We start from the raw sequence: 17,494 nt of genomic DNA on the forward strand, positions 1-17,494 counted from the left end.
AGAGACTTTGCCAAATTTGGGACTCTGAAAATGAGATGGATTTTTCCATCAGGCAGTGAGCTCCCCATAAGAGGAGGCACACGTGCAAGTACTTGGGGGAAGCTGGAGGACTACCAGGTGGACCAGGTGGAATAAATACTCTTTAACTCAAAGAGATTTCCTGATTATCTGAGAGGTGGGAACCCTAGACCCAAACTCAAAGGTGCAGAAACAAAGAAGAGGCTGTGGAAAGATACTGTCTCCCTCAAAAAGGACTGTTAGGTGCCTTTGAGTCGCTTCCAACTCTTAGTGACCCCATGCATAACAGAATGAAACACTGCCTGGGCCTGTGCCATCCTCACAATCACTGCTACACTGGAGCCTATTATTACAGCCACTGTGTCAATCCACCTTTTGTGGGTCTTCTTCTTTTTCGCTGGCCCTTTACTTTACCAAGTATGATGTCGTTCTCCAGGACTGGTCCCTCCTGATTACATGTCCAAAGTACGTGAGATGAAGTCTCACCATCCTCACTCCTAAGGAGCATTCTGGCTGTACTTCCTCCAAGACAGATTTGTCCATTCTTTTGGCAATCCATGGAATATTCAATACTCTTTGCCAACACCATAGTTCAAAGGCATCAATTCTTCTTTGGTCTTCCTTATTCTTTGTCCGGCTTTCACGTGCATATGAGATGATTGAAAACACCATGGCTTGGGTCAGGCTCACCTTCGTCCTCAAAGTGACATCTTTGCTTTTTAACACTTTAAAGAGGTCTTTTGCAGCAGATTTGCCCAATGATATACTTTGTTTGATTTCTTGACTGCTGCTTCCATGAGCATTGATCACTGATCCAAGTAAAACGAAATCCCTGACAACTTCAATTTTTTCTCCTTTTATCAAAATGTTGCTTATTGGTCCAGCTGTGAGGGTTTTTGTTTTCTTTATGTTAAGGTATAATCCATATTGAAGGCTGTAGTCTTTGATCTTCATCAGTGCTTCAAGTCCTTTTTGCTTTCAGCAAGCAAGGTTGTGTCATCTGCATATCACAGGCTGTTACTGAGTCTTCCTCCAATCCTGATGCCCCATTCTTCTGCATGTAGTCCAGCTTCTTGTATTATTTGCTCAGCATACAGACTGAATAAGCATGGTGAAAGAATACAATCTTGATGCACACCCTTCCTGATTTTAAACCAAGCAGTATCCCTTTACTCTGTTTGAACAACTGCCTCTTGGTCTATGTACAAGTTCCTTGTGAGTATAATTAAGTGCTTTGGAATTCCCATTCTTTGCAATATTTTATCCATAATTTGTTATGATCCACACAGTCAAATGCCTTTGTAGAGTCAATAAAACACAGGTAAACATCTTTCTGGTATTCTCTGCTTTCAACCAAGATGCTCTGCTTTCAGCCAAGATCCATCTAACATCAGCAATGACAGCCTTCATTCCATGACTTCTTCTCAATCAGGCTTGATTTTCCAGCAGTTACCTGTCGACATATTGTTGCAACCATTTTTGAATTATCTTCAGCAAATTTTTATTTACATGTGATATTAATGATATCACACATGCTTACCCATTAAGCAAGGTATGCACAGGCTTACTTACTAATCTGTAGTGCATAATTTCACGTAATAAGCCCCTGCATACCTTGCTTACTGGGTAATCCATCCCTGGTTGCATCCGTTTGTGGAAACACCTCACTTGATATTCTGTCAATTCCTGGAGTCTTGTTTTTTGCTGAGGAGCCCTGGTGGGGCAGTGGTTAAGAGCAGCAGCTGGTAACCAAAAGGTCAGCAGTTCAAATCCACCAGCTGCTCCTTGGAAATTCTATGAGGCAGTTCTGCTCTGTTCTATAAGGTCGCTATGAGTCGAAATTGACTACAGCAGTGTGTTTGGTTTGGTTTTCGTCAATGCCTTCAATGAAGCTTGGACTTCTTCCTTTAGTACCATTGGTTCTTTCTGTCTCCCCACGCCCCTTTTTTTTTTATTGTACTTTAGATGAAGGTTTACAGAACAAACTAGTTTCTCATTTAATAGTTAATACACATATTGTTTTAGGACATTAACAACCCCACGACATGCCAACACTCTCCCTTCTCAACCTTGAGTTCCCTATTACCAGCTTTCCTGTCCCCTCTGGCCTTCTAGTCCTTGCCCCAGGGTTGCTGTGCCCCTTTAGTCTTGTTTTGTTTTGTGAGCCTGTTTAATCTTCGGCTGAAGGGTGAACCTCAGGAGTGGCCTCATTACTGAGCTGAAAGGGTATCTGGGGGCCATACTCTCAGGGTTTCTCAAGTCTCTGTCAGGCCACCAAGACTAGTCTTTCTTTTTGAGTTGGAATTTTGTTCTGCATTTTTCTCCAGCTCTGTCCAGAACCCTCTATTGTGATCCCTCTCAGAGCAGCCAGTGGTGGTAGCCGGGCACCACCTAGTTGTGCTGGACTCAGTCTAGTGGAGGTCACGGTGGATGTAGTCCAGTAGTCCTTTGGACTAATCTTTCCTTTGTATCTTTAGCGTTCTTCATTCTTCCTCACTCCCAAATGGGTAAGACCAGTGGAGTATCCCAGATGGCCGCTCATTGGTTCTTGATCATGGCTTCTGAAATGGCTGAATGTCAACCATTCTTTTCAGCACAGTCTCTGTGTATTCCTTCCAGCTTCTTTTGAAGCTTCCTGCATCATTCAATTTTTCGCCCATACAGTCCTTCAGTATTGCAACTCAGGGTTTGAATTTTTTCTTTGGTTCTTTCAGCTTGAGAAATGGCAAGCACGTTCTTCCCTTTTGGTTTTCTAACTCCAGATCTTTGCACGTTTCATTATAATACTTTGCTTCTGAAGCTGCTCTTTGAAATCTTCTGTTCAACTCTTTAACTTCATCATTTCTTCCATTCACTTTAGCTTCTCTTCGTTCCAGAGCGAGTTTCAGAGTCTCTTCTGACATCCATTTTAGTCTTTTCTTTCTCTTCTGTCTTTTTAATGACCTTTTGCTTTCTTCATGTATGATGTCCTTGATGTCATCCTACAACTCACCCGGTCTTCAGTGTTCAATGCATCAAATCTATTTTGGATCTCGTGGACTTGTTTTAGTTTTCTTCAGCTTCAACTTGAACTTGCATATGAGCAATTGATGGTCTGTTGCACAGTCAGCCCCTGGCCTTGTACTGACTGATGATATTGAACTTCTCCATTGTCTCTTTCCACAGATGTAGCTGATTTGATTCCTGTGTATTCCATCCTGAGAGGTCCAAGTATATAGTCACTGTTTATATTGTTGGAAAAAGGTGTTTGCAATGACTAAGCCATTACTCTTGCAAAGTTCTATCACCTCTGGCTTTGTTTCGATCACCAAAGCCACAATTTCAAACTACCAGTCCTTCTTCTTTGTTTTCAACTTTCACATTCTAATCACCGGTAACTATCAAAACATCTCGATTGTATGTTTGATCAATTTCAGATAGCAGAAGATGGTAAAAATCTTCAGTTTCTTTATCTTTGGCATTCGTGGTTGGTGTGTAAATTTGAATGATTGTCGTATTAACTGGTCATCCTTGTAGGCATATGTATATTATTCTGTCACTGACAGCATTGTACTTCAGGACAGATCTTGAAAATTTTTTTTCCCTTATTTTTGCCTTGTAATTTCTAGCCTTTTTTGTGCGTGTGCTTTAGATGAAGGCCTACAGAGCAAATTAGTTTCTCATTAAACAGTTAATACACATATTGTTTTGTGACATTGGTGGCCAACCCCATGACGTGTCAACACTCTCCCCTTCTTGATCTTGGGTTCCCTGTTTCCATTTGTCCAGTTTTCCTGTCCCCTCCTGCCTTCTTGTCCTTGCCCCTGGTCTGGTGTGCCCATTTAGTCTTGTATACATGGTTGAGCTATGCATATTATTGTTTTATGGGCCTATCTCATCTTTGGCTGAAGGGTGAACCTCAGGAGTGAATTTGGTACTAAGTTAAAAGGGCGTCCAAGTTGAAATGTTCTTTTTGATGATCAGTGAGACACCATTCCTCTTTAATTTGTCATTCTTGGCATAGTAGACCATATGATTGATGGTCTGATTCAAAATGGCCAGTACCAGTCCATTTCAGCTCACCAATGCCTAGTGTATCAATCTTTATGCATTCCATTCCATTTTTTACACCTCCCGATTTTCCTTCATTTATACTTTACACATTCCTTGTTCTGATTACTAATGGATATTTGTGGCTGTTTCCTCTCACTTTAAGTCATACCACTTCAGCAAATGAAGGCCCCTAAAGTTTGACTCCATCTACATCATTAAGGTTGACTTTACTTTGAGGAGGCAGCTCTCCCCCAGTCATATTCTGAGAGCCTTCCAACCTGAGGGGTTCTATTTTCTGGCACTACATCAGAGAACATTCCACTGCTATCCATAAGGTTTTCACACCAGTTTTCCCAGAAGTAGACCACCAGGCCCTGGTTGCCAATCTGTTTTAGTTTGGAAGATCTGCCAAAACTTGTCCACCATGGATGACCCTGCTGGTATTTGAAATACTGCTGACATAGCTTCCAGCATCACAGCAACGTGTGAGCCACCACCATATGACAAACTGACAGAAGAGTGGTTGTAAAAATGATTAGATTTTTAATTTGGTGAGACTGCCACACACCCAGAATCTATTACAAACATGGAACATCAGGAATGTGGCCAAACTTTAAGTGCTTAATAAAAATGAAAGGATATTTTGGTTTGACTTTTTTGGTAAAAAAAAAAAAAAATTTTTTTTAAATAAAATTTTTTTTTCTAAATCTTAACAATGGAGCCCTGGTGGCTCAGTGGTTAAGAGCTACAGCTGCTAACCAAAAGGTTGACAGTTTCAAACTCACCGGCCGCTCCTTGGAAACCCTGTGAGGCAGTTCTACTCTGTCCTCTAGGGTCACTGTGATTCGGAATCAACTCAAAGCCAATGAGTTTTTAAATCTTAAAAAAAAAAAAACTCTGATTTTAAAAGCAATGCGTCTGGGTAGCAGGATCATTGGGAATTGTCCTCTTTCTATTCTTTTTCTGTACTGTCTGATTTTTTTTTTTAATTGCAGTGAAAACACATACAGCAAAACACGCACCGATTCAACAATTTTGACGTGTATAATTCAGTGACATGGATTAGACTCTTTAAGTCGTGCAATCAATGTCACTATCCTTTTCCAAACCTTCCCACCACCGTTAGGATAAACTCACTGCCTCCGAAGCAAAATCTTCCCTCCCCTTCCTCCCACTCCCGGTAACTAGCAACTAATCATTTTTCGTCTCTCTTTTTTTTTTTTTATGTATTTGCTTACTGGAGCCCTGGTGGCGAAGTGGTTAAGAGCTAGGCTGCTAACCAAAAGGTTGGCAGTTTGACTCCACCAGCTGCTCTTTGGAAACCCTATGGAGCAGCTCTACTCTGTCCTATAGGGTTGTTATGAGTAGGAATCAACGGCAACGGGTTTTTATTTATTTTTAGTTTCCTTGAGTTCCCGGGATGACAGAAATAGTTAAGCACTTGACTACTAGCTGAAAGGTTGACAGGTCAAACCCACCCAGAGGCATCTTGGAAGACAGGCCTGGCAACATACTTCCAAAAGTTCACAGCCTTGAAAGCCCTCTGAAGCAGTTCTACTCTGCACACGTGGGGTCACCACAAGTTGAAATCAACTCAGTGGCGACTAACAACAACATGTATTTGCTTATTTCACAGGAGTGAAATCATACACTATTGGTCCTTTTGTGACTGACTTATTTCGCTCAGCATACTGTTTTCTAGGCTCATCCATGTCATGGTGTCCATCAGGACTTCATTTCTCTTTAGAGCTGAGTAATATGCCATTGTACGTGTTGTACCTTCTGAATTTTGACAATGCACATATTACTTTTGTAATTGAAAAGAAGGATCCAGTTATTTTTATTTGGAAAGTACAGTAAAACAGTCCCTCTAGAAAGAGTGAAGGGTGCAGAAGGGGGGGGAGAAAAAAAAGCAGAGGACACCCCAGGCCCCCAAATCTCAGACCAGCGGGAGGGAACTGTGGACTTTTGCTGAGTTCTATGTGCGTGTGTGTGTTTGTGTGTGTGTGTGTGTGTGTGTGAGAGAGAGAGAGAGAGAGAGAAAGAGAGAGAATGTCAGAGGACAGTGTCAAAGGAGATGTTAAATTGCAGTGGGAAGGGAGAAACTCAATTTAGTTAGAAAACAACAATTTGGTTGAAAACCAATCAGCTGAGAAGGAAAATTGAAATCCTGACTTGGGGGCCCATGGTACACTCAGCCATTACGTAAATTTACTGGTGATTTTACACACCAAGAAGGTGGTTTGCATCTTCTTATGTCTTTAACTGTTTTTGCTCATTTCCCAGATGTTTGTCTATTTTTTCTCACGTTGTTATTTTAACTTTCTAGTTCTTTTTTAATCATGTCCATTTCTAACATTTGAAAAATAGGTCCAAACATTTTTTAAATGTGGTGAATTGTTCAAAAATTAATCTTGTACTTCCTGTATAAAGTTCTTTTGACTGTTCCCTAAAGTTATTTTGCTTTTAAAAAAATCAAGTTCATTTTCAGCTACCAAAGCCAGCTTTACCAAGGTATCTCTGGTTTCCAGGGTTCTCATTTGACTTGGGCCACTGTGACCTACAAGCTTTCCTTCCTGTCCCTGGGAGACAGGACCACCATTTGATGTGCTGTGTCTTAGCTCTGATATTAAAGGCAAAAGCCAAGGCAAACTTGCCACAAATTCTTGTAATCTAGATTTGTGTGCGTCGGGATGGAACAGCGACGTTGTAAATGATCCCTCACAAAACTGTGAACGTCGTCTTGATGTAACCAAATTTCTCCTCTGACCAACTTCATTTCTACCCAATCATCTGGGTTTATAGTCTTTAGCCAAATCAGTATTTTTCCACCGAATTGTCCTTGAGTTTGCCAAGGTGTTTCCAATGAAATCACATGAAGCTGTTCGTATGTGTGTTCACCAATTTTTTTTTTTTTTTTCCTGATGAATTGCCTTTTGGTGGGACAGAGTGTTTTTGAGTGGATTGTCTTCGCTTTTGCCCAGATTCTGCCTTTTATCAAATTATTTTTGACCAAATTGCCTGCTCCGGGCTAAGCCATTTTTGGCCACTTTGTAACAAACGCATCTGCTTTTGGCCAAGTTGTCTTTGCTTTTGACCCAATTATCAGCTTTAGCCCAATTGGCTTTAACCAAAAATGCCTTCTCTTTTGACTGTTTGTGGCAAACTGGTACCAAGCCACCTCGTCCTCCTCTGCCAAATGCCTATTTTGGCTGAATTGATTTCTGACCAATTTGTTTCTGACCAATTGTTTTGGATTAAAGTGTTTGTAAACAGTTACCCTGGTCCTGGTAGGGGAGGGGAGGGAGGGTGGGGCTGAGCTGGTGCACCAGGATGTGGGGAAGGAGGGGAGGACGCTCCAGGTGGTGGAAGAGAGGAAACGACATAGTTTCACGACTCAGATTAAACCACAAAAACCAAACCCATTGCCGTTGAGTAGCTTCCAACTCATAGCGACCCTAAGACTCAGATTAGAACGACTGAATTTCTCTTGAAAGGGCAGGTAAATGGGAAAAGGGAGGTATTCCTTAGGGAGAAAAATAGACATCCAACTGGGAGGGTCTTGCTTCCTTCTCCTGGGGGCAAAGGGGAGAAAGGTGGTGTATGTGGCGGGGTGCTTTTGGGGCTGAGGTTTCTGGAGTGATATCTGCTTGAGGGTCCCTGCCCAGCCCCTCTGTTTCAGGCCCTCTCCCCTTCCCCTCCCCACCCACCACCATACAAGTGCCGCTGGGGCCATTTCCTGGTGGAGGAGGAAGATGGGAGACAAACAGGGCAAGGGGTCACAGGAAGGGAGATGAAGTTATACATGGGGAGCAGGGGTAGGGGGAACAGAGTGCCCAACTGGAGAAAGGACAAGTCTCCAGTCTAAATGTCCACCCCTCCCGGCTGAAACCCCCACTCCAGTGCCAGTGCCCACTGCCTAACAGGCAGAGCAGGAATCCCAAGACAGGAGGCAGGAGGGCACAGGAGGGGTTGTGACAGTTCCCCACATCCCTATGCAGTGGGGTGGGGTCCTCGGGGTCACCAAGGCACCCACCTCCCCATGACTACCCAGAACAAATAGCTGAGTACTTACTCTGCTGCTCACCCCAGCCAAAATAATTCCAGTTGCCTATAAAGAGAAGGGGCAGAGATAACAAAGGGGAGCAGGCAGAGGGGTGGGCATGGGGAGCAGGAGGGCTCCCCCATCCTCCTCTCTTCCCATCTCTTCCCCCACCCCAGGACTCCAATGCTTTCCTGCCCCTCTTCCCCAAGTATCATTTTAATTGCTGACATTTGTCATGCTGTCTCTCACAGAGCCCTCATCATCTTGAGAGGAAGGCGGTATATCCCCACTTTTCATTGAGGCCATAGGCTCAACCAGAGAGTAACAAAGGGGGCACTGGGCCTCCCCCTCGACTTGAGGATAAAGAAACACTGAACCAGAAGCCCTAAGCTTCAAAACGCCCCTGTTGGTTAGGTTTTCTCATTCTCTTTACAGATGAAGAAACGAGGCTCAGGGAGGTGGAGTGAGTGGCTCAAAGTCACACAGCCTCTGAGCATCAGGACCAGGGAGAGAACCACGTCTCCGCCCCTCATTCCCAATGCCTGGCATCTCAGAAAACACCCTGGAACTGCACCCTGACTCCTTTGACTCTTGGCTGCCTCCTCTGTGAAATGGGGGTGATGAAACATTCCCAAAAGGACTCAGAGGCAAATGCTGGGCGATGGGTTCCATTTGCCACATCGAACCACCCCTCAGCTTCGTTCCACTTCCAGGTACTGTTTGTGGCTCTGTTCCTGCTCCCACCTTGCCTGCCCCCACTCCATTCACCGGGAGGGGGGTTTGTAATCCTCCAAGAGAAGTCAAGGAACCCACTTGATATCACATCCCAAGGTAGGGTGGAAATGGGGTTCCCCAACTGCAGGACTCTAGTGCTTCCCTCCAAGCTTCATCACCACCATCCTAGGCACATGGGGGGGGGGGCGGACAACGGATACAGGAGAGACTGTGAGAGGGAGGGAAAGATAATGGGAAAGCAGATGGAAAGGAGAAGGAGGATGAAGAACAGGATTGGGAGGCCAGGTGTCAGTGGCCCATGGGACAGGGGCGTGGGGGTTCTGCTTTGAAGCTGTATGATTTGCCACTTCCTCCCACCACGAGGATTTGGAGGACACTTTTAGGAGGGAGAATATCTCTTTGATCCATAGAGACCTGGTCTGGGGGTGACTGCCCACAGGGCCAAGGAAGACAAACAACATTAACAACTCCAGCCTTAGTGGGTTCAGTAGGCGAGGAACATGACCATCACAATAATTAATAGATATGGTACAGTGGAAAGAAAAGCAAAATGGGAGTCCCTCAGACCTGAGTTCAAATCCTGGCTTTGCCACTTGCTGGCTGTGTGACCAAGTCACTTCTCTTGGACCTCAGTTTCTTCATCTGTGAAAATGGGCACCAGAAATGTACTTCGTACATCGTATGCATGTTGGTGGGGTCATTTGATTAGTGTCTGTCTGTGCCATCAGACACAGATGTGTTGGCCCTATGAATAGTTTTTTGAAGAAATTATAGACACTCATCCAGGATCTTCAGAATGGAATTGAAGAGTCCACAAAATGCTTTTATACCTTTAGATGCCTTGGGTTCTTCCAACAGCCCTCAGAACGAGGGGGCTCAGATGCCCATTTCAAAGAGAGGGGCCCCACGGGTCAGAGAGGGCCACTGACCTGTCTGTGATTGCATAACAAGGCAGGACTCAAACCAACTCCCAGATCTCTTCTTCTTTCCACTACACTATGAGCAGACACTGTGGTCACACTCAGGACCCATCTCTCTGGGGAGTGACCAGTTAGGACAGTAAAGGCGTGGGGAGGGATGAGGGTTCCTTCCAGAGAGGAAGCAAGAGGTACTTACAACACTGGTTGCTGGGGACAGGAAGAGGCTTCTCTTGCTCATCTTGAAAGGAGTACTGAGGGGGAGGGAAGGAGAGAGGGCTTGTCACAGGGGAGCAGAAGCCAGAGAAGCAGGGTGGTTCTCTGTCCTGTTCCATTTGACTCCTCCTTGCCTCCTCAGTCTCCTCCCTCTGGAGGAGAAGGATACAGGTGTCCACAGAGACAGAGAGAGAGATACCCAGAGACAGAGAGACAGTAAGAAACAGAGACAGGGAAAAAAGAGAGAAAGAGACATCCAGAGACAGACACCAAGAAACAGAGACAAAGCAAAAAGAGCGACAGAAAAAGGGAGAGAGAGAGAAACCCAGAGACAGAGAGACAAGGGGAAAGAGAGAGAGAAAAAGAAAAAAGAAAGACGGATGAGGAAAGAAACACAGAGACAGAAACGATGAAGGCAGGGAGCTAAAGAAAGGGGAAGAAAATTAGTTTAGACAAAAGTTATTAACACATGAGTGTTGGTCCTTTGAAGTCCCTGGGTGTTATGGATTGAATTGTGTCCCCCAGAAATATGTGTTATAAATCCTAACTCCTGTACCTGTGATTGGGGCCCCGGTGGCACAGTGGTTAAAGAGCCTGGCAGCTAACCAAAAGGTCGGCAGTTCGAATCTACCAGGTGCGTCTTGGGAACCCTATGGGGCAGTTCTACTCTGTTCTATAAGGTCGCCATAAATTGGAATTGAGTCAACAGCAATGGGTTTATACCTGTGGGTATAATCCCATTTGGGAACGGGTTTTCTTTGTTACTTCAATGAGGCAGCATGAGTGTGGGGTGTGCCCTAAGTGAATCTCTTCTGAGATATAAAAGAGCAGATTAAGCAAGCAGCAAAAAAAAGAGAAAAAAAACAGAGATGGGGGAAGATAGATGCCAAGCCACAGGGGGGTCACCAAGGCACCAGGGAACAGAGGCTAAAAAGAGACAAGGACCTTCCACCAGAGCCGACCGAGAGAAAGCCTTCCTCTAGAGCCGAAGCCCTGAATTCGGCCTTCAAGCCTCCTAAACTGTGAGAAACGAAATTTCTGATCGTTAAAGCCATCCGCTTTGGGTACTTCTTTTACGGCAGCCCTGGATACTAAGACACTGGGTAACATAAACGGCGAATGTGCTTGGCTACTAACCAAAAGGTTGGCGGTTTGAGTTCACCAAGAGGTGCCTCAAAAATCAGCCACTGAAAACCCTGTGGAACACAGTCCTACTCTGACACACACGGGGTCGCTATGATTTAGGGTTGACTTGACAGCAACTGATTCGGTTTGGTTTGGTTGCTCCTTTGCCCTCTGCCTCCCGCTAAAAAAAAAAAAGGTTCTGGGCTCACCTTCTATTTCTTTCCTGCTGTTACTCTCTGAAGACTGTCTTCCAGGGCTACACTGGATCTTTCAACTGTGATGAGGTAGGGCCAAGAAGAAAGGGGATGGCATGAAAGAAGAAGTGGCACAAGGGGTAGGACTAGTGGGAGAGAGGACTTTTAGGAAAGTCTGGGTATCACTTGAGGACCTGAGGGGTGTGTGAACAGAAAGAGAGTGTAAGAAGTGCTTTCCGGGACCATGTGTCCCCTTAAGGGCATTTGGCAAGAGCAGAATTGGAGTTGTCTGAAATTGTGATGTGGTTGGTGGACTGTATGTTCCTGGAATCCCAGAATTGCTTTGAAACTGGACCATATGGACTGTGAATTTAATTGGGTTACAAAGAGGGACACTGATGGTGTAGTGGTTAAGTGCTACAGCTGCTAACCAAAGGGTCGGCAGTTCAAATCCGCCAGGTGCTCCTTGGAAACTCTATGGGGCAGTTCTACTGTATCCTATAGGGTTGCTATGAGTCGGAATCGACGTGACGGCACTGGATTTGGTTTTTGTTTCTTTTTAAGAGAGACACAGACACAAAGAAAGACAAACTGAGCGAGCGAGAGAGAGAGAGAGAGAGGAGGAGGAGGAAATGAGGAGGCAAAGAGAGACAGAGGAGACAAGGAAGAAAGAGTCTCTCACCCCAAATGCTCACCTCATCCTGGTCCCGCATAGCATTCAGCTGCTCCAGCTTCTTGGCCCAGTAGCGGGCCTCCTCCTCAGGAATGTCTAGAAGCAGAGCCAGGGCTGTGAGCAGGGAAGCCCCTCTCTGCCCCTCAACCTCCTCTGGCCCAGCCTCTGGGGTCTTTGGCAAGGTCTGAGTGGGGCCAGGCTGGTCTTGAGTGGGTGAGGAGAGGACGGGAGGACAGGACAGTGCCCCCACACAGACCTGAACCCCCTAGAGCTACCTTGGGAATGGAGGGAGGGTGGAAGGGGAGATGTGTCCTAGCCCTATGAGGGAGAAGGAATCATGAGTTCTTAGAAGAAAAGACAATGTGGAGCGACAGCAGCTGCCTCCAGGAAAGGCAGATGGGGCTCTTTCATCTCTCTGCTCCTATCTGTCTCTGTCTGTGTTTCTCTCTCTGCCTCTACTTTTCTCCCTATGTCTCTGTTTTTGTATCTTTGTTTCTGTCTCTTTGTCTCAGTGCTTCTCTGTCTCTGCTTTTCTCTATTTCTTTTTCTCTCTGTGTCTGTGTTCTTCTGTTTTTCTGTCTCCATCTCTCTGTGTGCCTTTCTGGCTCTGTGTCTGTTTTTCTCTCTATGTCTCTCTCTGTTTTTCTGTCTCTGTCTTTGTCTGTCTCTGCCTCTCCTCCTACCTGCAGATCACTCTTGCAGTACACCAAGCACCAGCAGTTCATGGTCCCTCCCTCCAGCACAGGCAGGGCTGAGAAATGTGCTCTGTACACAGCATGTGACCAGCTGATGCCTGCAAGCCAGGGAACTCTCCTCTGGGGAGTGCGACTCTGGTCTGAAGGGACGGCCCCTCCACCCGGGTCCAGCTATTCTCCTGGCCTCACTGGGTGAGCCCAGGGAGTGGGGCGGAGCTGAGCAAGGGGCTGAGGTTCCACACTCACCTAAAGGCAGTTCGAATCGGGTGTCGAGGAGAATGCGGTGGAAGGTGGGGTCTTTGGTGCCACAGATCTCATTGTCCGCCATGATGACCTGGGAGTCCAGTGTCAGCCACTCTCCAGGGCCCTCCTGGGGCAAGGGTTGGGAACAGGATTAGGGTCCCAGCTGGGAGGTTCCCTCCTTTCACATGAGACATCCGCCTCACCCCATCTTGCCCCTACCCTAACAGCAATGGTTGCACTCCCACTTTACAGATAAGGAAACTGAGGCTCAGAGAGGGGAAACCCCCATTCAAGGGCCACATAGTAGGTCTGAGGAACCCAGAGAGAGAGCCCCACGGGGCCAGGCAAGAGCGGTCCCAGCCTTGTGTGCCCACTCCCCACCCCCCAATGAGGGGGTATGGGGATCTGATTCCAGATGAAACCCTGATCCACCCACCATCCTGAAACAACCCCAAATGAATCAGCCAACATCCTCCTGAGGGCTGGTGTTCCCTGGTTTAGAGACATGAGCCCTTGAGCAAACGGGGTTCACTCTGACCTCAGTGTCTTCATCTCTTAAATGAGAATGGACCTTCTGTGGAATCTGCTTTCTGAAGCTCCAGGAAGAGGCTGGGGGTGGGGGTTGTTGGTCCAGGGTCTCTTGCATAAGAGCTTTCCTCCCACTTGGGGGCCACTGAGAAAAATTTGAGTCCCCTCTCAAGACTTCTTTTTGCCCTCACTTGCCTAGACTATTGCACCCATTTCCTCCCTCTCTGTTCGTTCATTCATTAAATAACAAACCTTCCCTGGCGTCTCCACTGCCTGGCCCATGCTGGGAGTGCTGAGATCCCCAGAAGATGGACAGAGTGGACACAGATATCCTCAGTCCCATGGGGTCGCATTGGGTCAAAGGGACGGAGGGGGGCTGGGGGGTGGGGGGGGTGTTAGAGAGGGCTTCCCAAGGAGGGAGCATCAGAGTTGGAACCTAGAGGGTGATGGAAGGGAGACACTGGAAGCCAAGGCAACAGCAAACATGAAGGAAGGTTCCAAAGCCATCCTTGGGGACCGTGAATGGTGGAGGCCGGGTGTGGTGGGAGACGAGGCTGACCAAGTGGGCACCCCAGATGCCTACGTGGAGGTTATCATGGGATGGGGGATAAACGTTCATTCTGTCGTGGCACAGGTGCTCCTCCTCCCCATCCTCGGCCCACCCACTCACCTCATTGGACTGGCGGATGGTCCGCAGTGGGATCCACACGGTGCCCACCATCGTGTCCCAGATAAGCCCTTTGTTCCACACCTCCACAGTCAGCCCCAAGTCCAGGCGGTTAATTTCGCTGTGGAGAGAGGGGAGGGGCACCGAGAGACACAAGTGAAATAATGGAGGCTCAGAGAGGTCAGTTTACTCACCTGAGGACACCCAGCAGGCTGGAATTCAAACCTCTTTCCTAGCCAAGCCAGGAGATGAAACAAGATAAGACAGTGGTTCTCCTTCACAGAGGGGAGACGGAGGCCCAGAAGGGGAAGTTACTAGCTCAGCATCTCTCAGCAGAATCAGGGTGTCACATGTCTCCTGCACTCCCAACTCACCTGGCCCTACCTTGTGCACTCAGACCTGACAATGCTGGGTTAGCAAGCAAGAGACTCCAGCATTTCCAATGGCTCCCTATTACCCCAGGATAACAGCATTCAGGTGCCTCCATTTTTCCCAGGGTCATCTCCCTTCAATCACACAGGGATGCCCCCCCATTTATGCATGATCCCAGCTCCAAGCACTTTCCCTACAGGATCTGCCCCCACAATCTGCTGATTTTGGAGGGAAAATCTCAGTGAATGTCCAATTCACCGACTGAATCAGTTTATCAAAGATTTATCCTAAGGAATGTTCTCTTTGAATACATCTGTTGATCGTGACCTGGTCAGTCAGTAACTGGCTCTGACTGAGTTGGGACCACACTGTCCCTCCCCTTCACATCTCCTCTAGAATTGGGGGTTCAGCTCCTTTCTTCCTTCCTGGAATGTTCCTCTAACCCGGGACCCTAACTCTGGGGCCTGTGGTGCCCTCCACAACTGACCATCCCCAGCAAGGCCCTGCTCAGGGAAAAGCCCAGAGGTTAAGGGTGACGGGGTTCAAAACCCAGCCATGCCACTTATCAGATGTTGAGCAGGCACCTCTGCCTCTCTGAGCCTCTGTTTCTGCATCTGTAAAATGGGAATGATGATAGCAAACCCCTCGCAGGGTTTTGGGCAGAATTGACTCAGTGTGTGCAAAGCATTAGAATAGGACCTGGCACAAATTGTTCCCCATCATCAGGGTAGGGGGATTTTATAAGTAGGGGGATATGAGGCCTTGGGGGTTGGGCTCCAGGCTAGGGCAAGAGTTCAGGTCATTCATTCATTCGGTGATTAGACAAAAATCCTTATTGAGCAGCTAATGTGTGCCAGGCCCTGTGCTTGGGAAAGGAGTCATAGCAGGGACTGAGACAGACCCAACCCCACCCTCCTGGAACTCAGAGTTCAGAGGTGCAGGTGGGGTATAGAAATGTGTGTCCAAAATTCACACAAATGGCTCAAACAACAAATTGTGGTGAGGCCTGGGGAGGATGGGATCCTCTTAAATCACAACTTGGAGGTGGTGGTCAGGGAGGGCTTCCTTGAGGAGGTGTCACAAGCTGAGACCCAAGAACAAGGAGGACCCAGCTGGGGGGCAATAAGAGCATGTGCAAAGGCACTGGGGTAGAAGGGTTGGGGGAGTTGGAGGGCGGTGCAGACGCAGGTGGAGCTGGGCCAGTGAACGAGGTGGCCATGGAGGGAGATACTGGTGGGAGGGAGGTCTCAGGCGCTGTGGAGAGAAGACTGGGTTTTATTCTGAGGTCCACGGGCAAGTTTGGAACCTGGGAGCAAAAGGACGTGATTTGCAGTTTTAAAAATATCCCCCTGGCTGCCTGGTGGAGAACAGATTGCAGGAGGTAGTTGGCACAGGAGGCCAGGACAGAGGCTAGGCGGTAGCAGGGACTTGGCTGGCAGCCGCAGAGATGGGAGAAATTGTTGGATTCAAGGCGGAGGGAAGGGAGCCCAGTGGACTCACAACATGAAGTCCTGTTCCCAACTGGGCTGGCTGCCCCGGACGGCAATGGTCGTGCTCTTGACGTTCTGCACCTTCAAGGTCACATACGTGTTGAACTTCTCTGTGATGGCAAGACAGCATGTGATGGTCAGAGATAGCATGGAGCTCAGCGATCCTCCGATGCCCCTTCCCAGCCTCCACACAACCCCATCAGGTCTCCCATGCTCCGTGGGCTCAGGGCACCTCCTTCTGCCATAACAGTGCAGCTCTGTACCGCCACCCCCAGGTCATCCCCCATTCCCACTCAGAGCCCCCAAGCACAACGAAGGGGCCCAGTTCCAGGAAAGTGGAATTGTAGGGTGCTTAATTCTGTTGTTTGGAAATGCCATTGTCCAATCGCCTTGGTTTTCATCTGGAAAACTGAGGTCCCAGAAAGGGGGAGGGGGCAAAATTGACCAATCTCGGCCCCACTTTTCCCATTTGTAGCCACGTGGAAGAGTACCTTCCCTGCCTCTCAGAATCCTGGGAAGGGCTATGGGCTCAGGGGTCTCCTGATGGGAGCCTGGGGAAGTTCCCACACTCTAGGGGTGGGGGGTGGGGGGAGGGAAACCCAGGTCTTGATCTGCCCCTCCCTGTTTAACCCTTCAAGCCCCCCTCTGATGTTCAGCAGTCATAAACACCAAGTCCTCTTTCCCTAGCTCAGACCCCCTCTTCAGTTTCTTCAAGAGACGGACAGACAGCACAGGACAGGGCAGCAAGAAAGGTTACTTACCTTGGGCACCATCAAACTGGGCTTTTTTGACTGTGGAAAGAGACAGAGATAGGGAAGGGAGAGGGGGAAGAGAGGTGGAGAACAGAGAGAGATAAAGATGCAGTGAGATATAGAGAAACACACCAAAATAGAGACATAATGTGAGAGAGAGAGAGTGGAGAGAGACAGAGGTAAGGAAGGGAAAGGGGGGAGGGGGAGAGAGGTGGGGAGAAGAGAGAGAAATATAGAGAGACATACCACAAGAGAGACATAACAAGAGACATGGAGAGGGGAGAGATACCAAGAGAAAGAAACAGAAGAGAGAGGCAAAGAGAGAGAACTCACGAAAGAGACAAACAGATAAAACAGAGAAAGAAATAGAGAGATGAGAAAGAGAGAAACCGAGATAAAGAAAGAGACCAATTCAGAAACAGAGACAGAGACAAGAAAAGGAGAGTTAAGGAGAGGAGGGAGGCAGGGATGAGAGGGAGAGAGAGAGAGAGAAGTCATCAGACAGTTTAGCACAGGCAGATCTACAGGTGGAAGGAAATTTGGAGGCTTAGAGCCACCCTCACCCCTCTCCTGCCCTCCCCATTTCTATAAAATTCCTCCAAAGCCCCCTGCCCAGCTGCGCCTCCACCTGCAACTGAATGAGATTCAAAAGGAGGAGTTGGAGCAGGTGACATGAGATGTTTTTCACAGGAAGTCCTCCAAGATTGCCAGAAAGGGAGAAGAGTTAAGGAGGAGGAGAAGTGGGGTGGAAGAGATGGCTCCGTGGCCCTATGAGACCAGAGAGGCCTCTCC

At 47.5% G+C, this 17,494-nt stretch overlaps 1 protein-coding gene across 1 annotated transcript in view; it reads right to left on the reverse strand.

The window, feature by feature from the left end:
* The window catches only part of UNC13A (unc-13 homolog A), a 101,555-nt gene that overhangs the window by 50,143 nt on the left and 33,918 nt on the right, over positions 1-17,494 (reverse strand). Inside the window, exons 2-7 of the mRNA XM_049877379.1 lie at positions 15,961-16,060; positions 14,092-14,209; positions 12,897-13,020; positions 11,978-12,051; positions 9,947-10,001; positions 8,126-8,161 (exon numbers count right to left, since the gene is read on the reverse strand). Of these exons, the coding sequence (XP_049733336.1) occupies positions 8,126-8,161; positions 9,947-10,001; positions 11,978-12,051; positions 12,897-13,020; positions 14,092-14,209; positions 15,961-16,060 (507 nt within the window). The remainder of the gene's footprint in view (positions 1-8,125; positions 8,162-9,946; positions 10,002-11,977; positions 12,052-12,896; positions 13,021-14,091; positions 14,210-15,960; positions 16,061-17,494) is intronic.

Source organism: Elephas maximus, chromosome 3, assembly GCF_024166365.1.
Source record: "Elephas maximus indicus isolate mEleMax1 chromosome 3, mEleMax1 primary haplotype, whole genome shotgun sequence".
NCBI classification, from domain to species: Eukaryota; Metazoa; Chordata; class Mammalia; order Proboscidea; family Elephantidae; genus Elephas; species Elephas maximus.